The following is a 12,080-nucleotide window of genomic DNA, read 5'->3' on the forward strand; positions in this document are numbered from 1 at the left end:
ACTTTATTGTTAAATTACAATTAAATTACAAATTATTTATTTTCAAGAACAATGTATATGTATAATATTCAAGGCGTTTGAAATATCGAAGTTTTCGTCAGAATTGTTACGACTTGTCTACAATATTCGATCCATAAAGTTCCTCTAGAGATGCGCTTGCGCTTTCTAAAGATTGGCACCTGCGCTTTAGAAGTCGTCTACGAGCTGAGTCCTCGACGCGTTTTGTTTGCTTCCTGATCTGGGACAGGATCAACAACGAAGTTATGAAGGTATCCTGAAAACACAGATGCTCTTTTGAGATGAGTCTCTCACCTTTGAAGCCAATCTGACGTACGTTTAGTTTCTGGGGAAGAAACTCCAGGAAGTAACCCGGATTTAATCCTGAACAAGGTCTGGTTAAAATGGATTTTATTGATGACTTCGTGATAACTCTCTAAAATGATAAGATATCAAGGTTTCATACGTAAAATAAATGCTATGCATTATTGTTATTGATAGATTGTAAAAATATATTATTAATTATATAAATATAGAGCTCTAGGATTAAAGCAAATAATATTTAATATAAAAATAATTTTAAAAAATTCAAAAAAATCTTTAAATTTTTAAATCTTTAAATGCCCTCTTCATAATAGAAATATTAATAATTAAACAAAAATTTAAAATAGTATTTAAACATTAATGTAAATTATGTCATATGCTAAAAAAACATCAACACATATTTTTATAAATATATTTTGCATTTATTGCATAAATAAAAAATTTGATTTTTATGTACGTGTTTATAGATGACGTTCGTGAATCGATCTACAAACATATTAATCTTTCTTCTTTGGACCGGCGTGATAAAATGTTACAATGTTCCTTGCACATTCAATACCATGTGCATGTGCTGGGTGCAAGATGATGATGACGATTTCACTAAGATGGACATCAGTTGCATGGGAGTTCCATTCGCACGATTTCCTGGTATATATAAAATCAATACTTTTGTACATTATATAAATATCTTTCCTAAGTTTTTTTTCCATTATTTTATCTTAAAAATATATATTATTTTCCTATATATAATTATTTATTGTATAAGTGCTTTTTCTCTTATAATAATAGTAAAATTTTTATTGTAATAATATTACGATATATTTATATACATATTGACATACATATCATAAATAAATTCTGAAATATAATTAAACACAAATTAAACATTATTTTTATAAATATTATATTTTAGATATATCAGTAAACTATGTGGCACAATTGGATATTGCTGGCTCCGGGATACAAGTGCTGGATAATGACGCGCTTGCGAGTTTTGCCAGTGTCGAAGCTTTGGGATTGATGAGCAACCGATTATCCAGCATAGGTGAAAAATCTTTATCGTAAGTTATACTTAATTTTCTTGTACACAATATAAAACAAACATATATAAATATATATTTTTCAGGTAGAAAATTTATTATAAAATCTGTTTTATTATAAAATCTGTCTTCTGTTTACAAATTATGTTTTATACTGACTTCCCAAGTAGGTTATTTTTAATAAAATCTGCAAAATTTGAATAATTAATATTATTAGTTTTGAAAATATTCTGTGGGATTAGAGATTAATACCGTTAATGCTTTTCTTGTAAGAGGTGTTACGGACAGTCTACGTTCATTGGATCTAAGCTACAACTCTCTCGAGGATGTGCCTTTCAAGGTTTTTCGCGATCTAAAAAAATTAAATTGGCTCAACATGCACAGGTATGAATAAATCGCTTATTTCAAAAATGATATACTTCTAATCTTTATTTATAACTATTATTTCGATTATACAGTAAAAATTGCAAATTTTCTTATTTCTCTAATATACTCTTATTTATTGCAAGAGAAATATGATTTAATGAAAAAAAAACTGGCATACATATAATATAAAATAAGACATTTTCACATACATGTAATATAATCAAGAAATATAATCATAATTATAATCAAGAAATTTATTAATTATTAGCAATCACCTAACATCGTTGGATGGCGACTGGGGCCGCACTAAAGATACCTTGACGAACGCATTCTTCGGAGATAACTCGATTACTGAAGTACCTAGAATCTTCTCGAGTTTTGCCGCACTGGTATGGTTCAATCTAGACAGCAACAACATCGAGACCCTCTCCAAGGATTGTTTGCCACCAAACATACACACCTTGAGCATTAACAATAATCTCTTGAAGGAATTCCCGCAGTCTTTAGGTGATTTGAAAGAACTTACTTGGCTTTATATGAGAGGAAACGATCTCAAGTATCTGGAATTACCGGATTTCCGTAATTCCGGTTTGGAATTGATCGACGTTAGCGAGAATTCCATCGAATGGATAAAGACACCCACCTTGAGCAATCGTACTTTGAAGGTGAGGGACTTTAATCTCGCTGGAAACAAATTGACCTCATTGCCCGGCAAAATGTTCAATTATCTCGAAACTAGAAGAATCCACTTGTCGTCAAACAGTATCAGAAATGTTGATAGCGAAGCCTTTCACGGTCTCGAAGATATTGTCGAATATTTAAATCTCGAAAACAACGATTTGCCGGCGGTACCGAACGCTGTCAGTCAATTGAGAACATTATCGTACCTTTATTTGGCTAACAACGAGATTAGAAATATTTCCGGTGAAGCTTTTCAAGAATTTGCAGAGCATCTGAAGGCCCTCTCTCTTGCGACTAACAATCTGGATGCAGTACCCGTGGCTGCTTTGTCCAGGTATTCTTAACATTGTAACATGAAATTAATTATGGTCATACACAAATTTTGATAATTTTGCAAAATTAATTTTCACAAGAATTGATTTCTATGTAATTAAATGTATATTAAATTAAAAAAAAAACATTTTCTAATAATATTATATATACACGTAATTATTGAAAAAATAGTAAATTTATATTCCTATAAAAAATATAAGCGTTCTCGGTTTATATAATCTCTAAAAATAAAATATATAAAAAATTAAAATGTTGATTAGCAAATGCATTTTTAATAATATAAAAATATTTTTCGCCAAATTAATATTTCATTAAATTCATTATAAATTCAAGTCACCAATAAAAAATGCAGAAATATATAATACAAATAAAAAATTAATCCTATTTAATCGTTTGTATTATTTAAAACAAAATTTTGAATAAAATTATTTCTATATAAGAGTTAAACGTAAAAACAAGTAGCCAATTGGTACTGTGTGTTCTTATATTTATGTTATTACGTTTATGTAACGAAAAGTTTTGTGTTATACAATAAATTGTAAAGGTTAAAATAAATTACGTAGTATAGGATATGAGTTAATAATGAGATCCTAATAGCGGGAAGAAAGTTTGATGCAATCTATCTGATGATCAATCTTCGAAATAGATGCCAGAGGCTACTGCACCTGAATCTCGGTTATAACAAGATCTCCCACGTAGAATCAGGTGATTTCGAGTGGGCCGAGGACCTTGAGATCCTATTGCTCAGGAACAATATCCTGACGAAATTGAAAGCTGAGACCTTCAAGGGAGCCGGTGCGTTGCCCGTAAATCGGTTGCGAAAGTACATTACTCAAAATAAAATCGATATACATATTGTATACATACATCATAGTTATCAATTCAAATTAAATTACATACTTGCTGTTTATATATTCGTTTCTAAAATATGAATATTATACATTTATACTTAATTAATATTTTTAAATATAATTATAATTTTATTCTCTTTCTTTTACTATTTAATTAAAGAAAACAATAAAAATCATTTATAAAAATATCTTAATTGCATGTATGTAAATTTTATCTCTTTAATAAAATATTATTTTTTAGGCAAATTAAAGGAGCTCAGCTTATCCTTCAATCACTTGACGGAACTCGATGATGATTGCTTCGTTGGTATGGAAGACAGCCTAGACATTCTCGAATTGAGCTTCGCCTTTGCTACAGATGTTTTTCCTCAGCGTGCTCTCAGGCCACTCTCAAATCTTCGTTGGCTGGTGTTAGACAACAACAATTTCCAGACAATCGAAGCGACCGCTTTTTACTCCTTCCAACAACTACGTTATATTAATATGGAATCGAACAGGCTGCATTATTTGCCCGAGAGGATATTCCTTTCTAGCGTGCATCCAGAATTGAGAGACGTCAAACTAGGATACAACTTCTTGGAGGCGATTCCAGAATCAAGTTTCCATAATCTGACTGAACTGCTATCCCTTGATTTGACCGGCAATCGAATAAAAGTCTTGGCATCCGGCTCTATCATGGATTGTCCGAAACTGGTTACCATATCGTTAGCTTACAACAGAATACAGAAGATGGAGAGAAATGCCTTGTACGGTTTATCCAGCTTGCGTTTCCTTCACTTGGAGTTCAACAAGCTGACTGTGTTGGATTTGGCTGCCATCGCGGAAATCGGTGGCCCCGACTTCGCCCTAAATGTTTCCTATAATGCAATCGCGTACGTCGATTCAGGATCCACGATGAACAATCTCACCAGGTTGGATCTTGGATTCAACAATATTAGCCATTTATCAGCGGATACATTCTACGGAACGCCCGATTTAAAAAGCTTAAATCTGCGGAGCAATTTTCTCACAACGATTGATTCAGGTAAAGAAAAATCAAAATAATATATTATTTTCTTATTTTTCAAAAAGTCTTATTCTTAGCAGCTATAACATTTTTCATCAAGTATATACTAAGATAATAAATTTCTTCAGCAATTATAATATATACTGTTACAGGAACATTCGCGTTTCCTCATTTGGAAATCCTAGATCTAAGCGACAATAAAATAGACACGTTGCGCAAGCAATCCTTCCACGGTTTAGAATCTCTTCAGCGGCTGAACCTCGGCGGAAACGAAATCGTCCAGTTGTCGACCGAACAATTTAGAAATCTGAAAAGTTTGAGGATCCTGAATCTGTCGAACAACAAGATTCGATCGTTACCGCGAGACGTTTTCGAGGGTACTAAATTGGAGATTCTCGATCTCAGTCATAATAAATTCACCGTCGTACCATCGCCGTCATTCTTAGAAGTCGCCTACACTTTGAGAGATCTCAATATGGCGGAAAATTTTCTGGATCACCTTGACTCGACCGCTTTTCCGACTTCTCATCTAGTATCCCTGAATCTCGCGCAAAATCGTCTAACTATACTGCCAGATAACTCATTCGTCTCCTTGGGAACATTACTCAGCTTGAACGTGTCTCAGAATATTCTTCAGGCAAACTTTAAAGAGCTGTTTCATTACCTGCCAAATCTTAGACAGCTTTACATGGCTAATTGTGGCCTTAGGAGCATACCATTACTGCCATTGACGAATTTAAATATCTTAGATTTATCCTTCAACAATATTGACGAAACTGTGGACAAGCAATTTCAATACCTAGAAGGTTTAAAGATTCTTTTGCTGGTAAATAACTCGTTGACATTAATGCCCGGTGTTAGATTGAGCTTGTTGAGGGAGCTCGACGTATCTGGCAATCCTATCGAGGTAAAATTAAATTAAAATTAAATTTAAAAAAAAGATAAAAATTGAGAACATAAAAAATAATGCATATTTTTGCAGGAATTGACGAAGGATAGCTTCTTGGGTTGTCCAAGGCTAGAAAAATTAAATTTAAAAAATTTAAATCGGACCAGATTAGTAGACAAGGATTGTCTTCGACTTTTGAAGTACTTGAAGCATCTGCGAATTCAAACGTGGCCACAAGCCGACAGGTTCCATCTGCGCCACTTGTTGTCCGGTCTACCTCTTCGAACGGTCGAGATTCAGGTGACGGAACATTTGCTGAAACATCAAATACAAAATGTCTTTACGAAACATTTGAGAGAGTTAACGATCACCGGAAACGACCTTGAGTTGATCTCCTCCGAAGCGTTCTCCACTATCGAAGGCGGAGAATTAATATTGAGAATCAAAGACACACATGTTCAAAGGCTTCAGTCGGATATTTTTCTATCGTTGACGAAAAGATTATCGCAGCTTACGTTGGACCTAAGGAACAATCATATCAATGAATTGAGTCCGTCGATAATTTACGGAAATCTTTCCTGGGAGACTGTTGGGACCAACATGGTAGCTGGTAAGTTCGCGTAATAAAAAACATAGATATAAAGAGAGCAATTAAAAAAAATAATTAGAAATTATTATTAAGTTACAGTTTAAAGTAACTTTATATTATTAAAGTAAAATTATTAAAAAACATTAAAATATACTCGGTATATTATATGTATATATATGTATATAATAAATACTTTCTCTGCAGGTGGACTTCAGGTATCCGGGAATCCGCTCGAATGCGACTGCGAGATTGCGTGGTTGAGTTTATGGTTGCGCAGATGGCTCAGAGAATCCCGACAGATTCACACAGCATCGCAGTCCGATGCCAGACAACTGAGGACCATAGCAGGTCGAGCTGTATGTACGGAAACAACCCCGTCTTACTCTTCGGACAAGGTCCTGTTGACTTTAGGAACTCCGCATACCGCTTGCCAAGCGTCTGCCCTCAGTTCGGGGAATTACGAACGACTGGCGACAGCTTGGCTAGCCTTCGTCGAGTTCTTCATTTTCGTTTTCATTGCCAATTAATGGCGAATTCATATTACGACGAATAATTCTTGGGCCTAGCCTTTTCAAAGTTTAATGTGATTTTTTATGTAAGAGATTATCGATAAAAAAAATAAAATTGAATAATTACGAAAAATATTTCTTGCTATTTTTTTCACAATATCGAAAGATAGCAGGATGCTTTTTATAAAAAGCAAAAGACGAGAGAGAAAATGATTATTATTTCTCTTTCCACTTATAATATTTCGAGAAATCTTTATTTACAAACATAATTGTCACATGATTTCGTTTGTGCTTTATACAGATGGCGAAGGTAGAAATAGACGAGAATGGAAAAATATTCTTAAAAGTAATTAAGGTACTTGTAATTAAGATATATAATAATATGGAATAAGAAATTCGTGAAGAGAGGGAAATTCTGTTAATGCGCAATGGTAATAATATACCTGTCTCATTACTTACGAATTATAATAATGAATACTTTTGATAATATTATTTTCCCTAGAGACTTTCGTCGTTTCTTTATTTTACAAGTTTCATTTATTCTTTATTACGTTTCTCGCTTTTAAACGGGTGGCGCCTGCGTATGCTGCAAACAACCCTCGACATTCTCCGGCCAATCGCAAACGTTCTCATTGGGATTGAAGACCAGATTCACAGGGCAAGGCATGTGATGCTTGCGCTCGCCCTCACACATATAGTACATCGTGCAATCATTCTTATCCGCATGATAAGATATATGATTGTCTTCCTCGTCACATAATACCTCATTCGCTGCAAAATTTATTTTAACGTAAAAAATTTTTTTCACAATTATGTATCTTGATCTCTTTTTTCTCTTTCTTTCTTTATCTAACACACAATTTTTATCGATTTGAAGATTTAATATCTTTTGTAGTATTAGCCCCTTCATGCAATAAAAATATTATTTCTTTTATTAATATCAAAAATTTACTTACGATCCTTAGTTGTATATTTTCCACTTCTCGAGGTACTTTCATAAGGACCTTCGTACTCTAGCTTGACTTTGTAGCCTTGCAGTTCTTTCTTCATCGTCTTGATCAGCGGATACCTTCCTGCTCCACAAGATCCTTTAAAGTCATCCATATCAACTGACCAGATCATGACACCTCCAAAGCCTTCTTCCTTAAGCCAAGCCATCTATAAAAATATAATGTTTAACAATAAGCTGTAAGAAGCTGTGTATGCGTGAATAAAAAAGTGTGTATAATAATTAATATTAAAAAAGTAATATTAGAAATTTGGATCGAACAATCAAAGAGACGAAAATATCAAGAATATGATCACGTACCTTATTTATAAGACTCCTTTCGTCATCAAATCCAACCCACTGATCATCTCTGTATGCGAATGGTACTTGTTGCTCACTATCCCATACTAGAGTCGTGTTATCTTCATTTAAGAAGCTGCAGACCTATTTACGAAATATTTATTCAGACAAGTGTAATTAAGATATTTTAGAATTTATAAAAAATAGAATATAAATTAATATAATTCTTTTAACGATAATTCTTTTCTATTGATATTTAATAAATATTTTATTATACTTTCAATTACACATTTTACCTTTTCAAAGGGAGAATAAAGATGATGTACACATATAAAAGCATGATTAAACAAAATGAAAAAATAATACTGTAGCAAACCTCATAGTAGGATAAGAATCCAGATTCGTTGGTGAAATTTCCAGCCATACCGCCACCAGATGCTGGTGCACCAATGTCGAACTTGTCTTTGTCGACCAGCGTAAAGGATCTACCGTACGTGGGCATTCCTATCATGAGCTTTTCCTTCGGAGCTCCTTGTTTCATCCATTCTCGTGCACTATAATCCTGAAATAGTGAAATAAGCGAAATAAAGAAAGTGTAATAACGATAAATTAAGAGACGTTAATACATGCAGATTATTCACAAACACATGATATTTATGTACTTACCACTGTTAGCTTTTTCTGATAACTAGTAGCGCTTTCTAAAGGATATAACGGACTGTTGTGGCCAACTTGTCTCTCCCACTGACCATGGAAATCATATGCCATTACGTTGATAAAATCTAGGTACTTAGATATTTCAGGAACATCGTATCTAAAAAAGAAAAATTCTAATCGTCTCATACAAGTTAAGAATTCTTACATTAATTTATAAAATTAAAATAATATATTAACTTTATTTTTAATTTTTAAGTATACAAAATAAAAAAAAATTTTAATAAATAGTTTATTTAAATTTTGATCATTATAAAACGCGACTTCTCTGTGAGATATTTACCCTGCAGCAATAGCTTCGAAACTTGCGGGCACTGCGGCTGACAGAATCAATTTCGGTTGATCGGAGCTCTTTGCTTCGCCCTCGAAAGCCAGCCTTAGCTCCTTTAAAAGATTAACGTAAGCCGTCCGATCGTCGGCTCCTCTATAAAAATTTTAAAAGATTATAATATACATTTTTGTATATTAAACAGCCATTTAATAAAGTAAAAAAAAAAATAAGTTAGAAAACCTTGGATATTCCCAGTCAACATCCAATCCGTCAAATTTATATTCTCGCAAGAAATCGATAGCCTCATAGACGAATTGATTCATTCGGAATGTATTACTAGTGAGTTCCTTAAAAGGAGTCGAGCCAAATGCCCATCCTCCGATCGCAAGTAGAATCTGAAAATATTATTATAAAGTACGAGTGATTGTATTTAGTTGCAACAATCTGCTCGTTTGAATATTTTTTGTTGAACTTCTTAATCATTTATATCTTATCATTTAAATGTTAATTATTTTATAATTTTCTTGTTTGTCTCTTTTTGGAATGTTGCGAAAGTTGAGAAATGAGTTGAAATTTTTGTAGCTGGAATAACTTTCACGAGACAGCTTTCTTCGGTGAGATCTCGTTATTTTAAAATAATACAATAAAATAATGACAAATACATAATATTAAAAAATAGCAAATACAATCTGTAAAAATTTGCGACAAATATACCTTAATGTCTGGATTCTTCTCGCGAAGTGCGATTAGTCGTTGGTACATTTCAGCGTCTTTGTCGCTTCCTTCGGTAAGTAAATGATCTTTCAGAGTTGCGAACGCGTATACTACGTGCGTGCAAAGAGTCGCATCGATGTCCTCCGGACTAAATCGTCCCATTCCCGGTCTTTTGTGCGACCAATTTGTCAGGTAACAAATAGTTTGAGCCTCTCTCTCTGCCAATGCGTAAGAAAACTTTCACTACGATGCGCAAAAATTTCCGATCGTAAAGATTATCGTAGCAGAACTTTTAATTATCATCTTAACCACTAAGAAAATAAATATATGCGCTTATATCGTATTACAAAATATTTTACGTAAAAGTCGTAAAACATAATAAACATAACTCTAATTTTTTTGCTCATTATACATAGAAATTCTGAAACATTTTATATACCGTGAGTTGGAGTGTTAATGACAAGTGTCGTAGCTTTCTGAAGCTTCTTCTTGTTAAGGGCCTCCGAAACAGAAATCTTGTAAGCTTCCGGTTTCTTCACGATTGTCTCCGTGATAGTGGAGGCAACCGCGCTCCAGTCAATGTCTTTGGCGTTGGTACCGCGCGAAATACCCCTAAGTTCCTCCCTCATCGCGCCGACCAAAGGGTACCGAACATTTCCACCGCAAACGGTGCCGTTAAAGTCATCCATGTCGATTGTCCACACCATGGCGCCTCCGTAACCCTTGTTCTTCAGCCAGTGCATTTTATTCCTGATAGACTTCTCGTCGTCGAAACCGACCCATTGATCATTGTGCACCAGATAGGGTACTTTCATCTCGTCATCCCAAACGTAAGCGGCGCCATTATGTAACATTTCGCAGATCTGCGAAATGATTTTATTTCTCTTCGTCACAGATATTTCAATTTTCATTATTTTTCTCAATTGCATTATATATGTTTCATGAAATATTCAACGTTACAATATTACAATTTATTTTGTCATGTTTATTCAAGATTAAATAAAAATATTGCAATTTTAATTATGCTTATCAAGTAGAAATGTGTCTAAATTTTTAATTTATACTGCGATTTGAATTTCATTTATATTGTAAACGCGAAACGAGAAAGTACCTCGTAATACGCGAGAAAACCTGATTCCTTGGTATATTCGCCCGCCTTTCCGCCACCACTAGCTGCTGAATGTACGCGGAAGTTTGCCGAATTTGAAAGAGTAAAGGACCGGCCGTACGTAGGCATGCCTATAATCAATTTTTCCTTTGGTGCGCCCAGTTTAACCCACATTGCGGCTGCATTATCAACGCTCAATTGCTTCTGCCATTCCGAGTCCAATGACGAAGCGTACAACGGAGCGTTATGACCAGTTTCTCTCTCCCATTTGCCATGAAAGTCGTAGGCCATGAGATTAATAAAATCCATATAACTAAGTAAATAAAAAAAGCACTTTATTAAGTAATGCATTTTTACATATCGCGATCGAGGTATGATAAATGCAGATGAATGAATGATTCAGAAGAATACCTTTTAGAATTCAACAGAAAATACTGAGAATGGGGTTAAACAGAAAATATTATTTCTACTTCTTAGCAAATATTATTTACGTAAAATTGATGACTAATTAACTTCGATATCCTATAAAAGAGAAATTACGAATTTATCTATTATCGTGTTATTTTTTATCCATTATTTTACGCTCATGTATGCCATACAACTTTGTGTTTTAATTTATCTTACATTATTATCGGAAAACTGTTTAATTATTATACCTGGCAACAGCAGGCACGTCATATCCACTCTTGACATTGTCAGGTCCAACTGGTACAGCGGCGGTTAACAGAAGACGCGGTTTCTTTCTCTCCTGTGCCTCCGCCTCAAAAGCTTCCCGGAGCTCTGAAGCGAGGAAACGATTATGAAAAATTAATTCAAATCGCGCAATATGAACAACGTTTACGACGATACGATGCACGAGAAGAATGGAAATGTCAAACGATTCCACGTGTCATCTTCAACTCGTGTAATTCTGAGGAATAAAACAATAGGCAATATAATCGCGTTATCAAGATTGAACGCTACGCGTGTATCTGACATTTCCAGTCTCCGTAAAATTTGCACGTTAATATTGTTAATATTGGCCTTTTCCAGGCGAGTCTTTACCCTTCAGCAACAGAACGTAGTTCTTCTTGTCTTCCCCACCCTTTGGATATTCCCAGTCGATGTCAAGGCCGTCGAAGTTTCTGTCTCGCAGATATGGTATAGCACTGTAGATGAAGGTCTGTCGGGCATATCTCGTCGAGGACACGTCCTTGAACTTCTGCGTGCCAAAGGACCAACCGCCTGAATTTGAAAGACAAAAAATTACATTGCAATTCGACAGGTTTTACACTCTAAATATCATTAAAAATTATTATGGAATAATATCAGATACATAGTGGCTACATTCAATAATATATAGTTTTAATCTTGTTTCTCAAAATCAATAATTTTCGATACGATAATACGAATGTGAAATA

At 34.1% G+C, this 12,080-nt stretch overlaps 2 protein-coding genes across 3 annotated transcripts in view; one reads left to right on the forward strand and one right to left on the reverse strand.

Moving 5' to 3' along the window:
- Nucleotides 1-206: 206 nt before the first annotated feature.
- On the forward strand, nucleotides 207-6,720 carry LOC145933694 (uncharacterized). 2 transcript variants are annotated; one of them, XM_083033668.1, is made up of 10 exons: nucleotides 207-390; nucleotides 789-969; nucleotides 1,235-1,382; nucleotides 1,635-1,745; nucleotides 1,996-2,742; nucleotides 3,388-3,536; nucleotides 3,834-4,616; nucleotides 4,751-5,505; nucleotides 5,581-6,097; nucleotides 6,281-6,720. In XM_083033668.1, the coding sequence occupies exons 2-10, from the start codon at nucleotides 789-791 to the stop codon at nucleotides 6,601-6,603; spliced, it is 3,714 nt and encodes a 1,237-aa protein (XP_082889794.1). In that variant the 5' UTR covers nucleotides 207-390; the 3' UTR covers nucleotides 6,604-6,720. The 2 variants fall into 2 exon arrangements, with proteins under 2 accessions (XP_082889794.1, XP_082889795.1); XM_083033669.1 differs by lacking the exons at nucleotides 207-390; nucleotides 789-969 and having other exon boundaries at nucleotides 1,367-1,382; nucleotides 1,637-1,745.
- Nucleotides 6,721-6,817: 97 nt separating this feature from the next.
- Cht7 (chitinase 7) overlaps nucleotides 6,818-12,080 on the reverse strand; it is a 29,912-nt gene continuing 24,649 nt past the window's right edge. Inside the window, exons 5-16 of the mRNA XM_083033388.1 lie at nucleotides 11,725-11,904; nucleotides 11,337-11,460; nucleotides 10,684-10,993; nucleotides 10,012-10,435; nucleotides 9,573-9,790; nucleotides 9,099-9,253; nucleotides 8,871-9,011; nucleotides 8,540-8,687; nucleotides 8,250-8,435; nucleotides 7,895-8,017; nucleotides 7,542-7,743; nucleotides 6,818-7,356 (exon numbers count right to left, since the gene is read on the reverse strand). Of these exons, the coding sequence (XP_082889514.1) occupies nucleotides 7,148-7,356; nucleotides 7,542-7,743; nucleotides 7,895-8,017; nucleotides 8,250-8,435; nucleotides 8,540-8,687; nucleotides 8,871-9,011; nucleotides 9,099-9,253; nucleotides 9,573-9,790; nucleotides 10,012-10,435; nucleotides 10,684-10,993; nucleotides 11,337-11,460; nucleotides 11,725-11,904 (2,420 nt within the window). The 3' untranslated portion in view covers nucleotides 6,818-7,147. The remainder of the gene's footprint in view (nucleotides 7,357-7,541; nucleotides 7,744-7,894; nucleotides 8,018-8,249; nucleotides 8,436-8,539; nucleotides 8,688-8,870; nucleotides 9,012-9,098; nucleotides 9,254-9,572; nucleotides 9,791-10,011; nucleotides 10,436-10,683; nucleotides 10,994-11,336; nucleotides 11,461-11,724; nucleotides 11,905-12,080) is intronic.

This window comes from Prenolepis imparis, unplaced genomic scaffold (genome assembly GCF_030444845.1).
Source record: "Prenolepis imparis isolate NDT839.2.m4 unplaced genomic scaffold, iyPreImpa1.0 SCAF_3, whole genome shotgun sequence".
Taxonomy (NCBI): domain Eukaryota; kingdom Metazoa; phylum Arthropoda; class Insecta; order Hymenoptera; family Formicidae; genus Prenolepis; species Prenolepis imparis.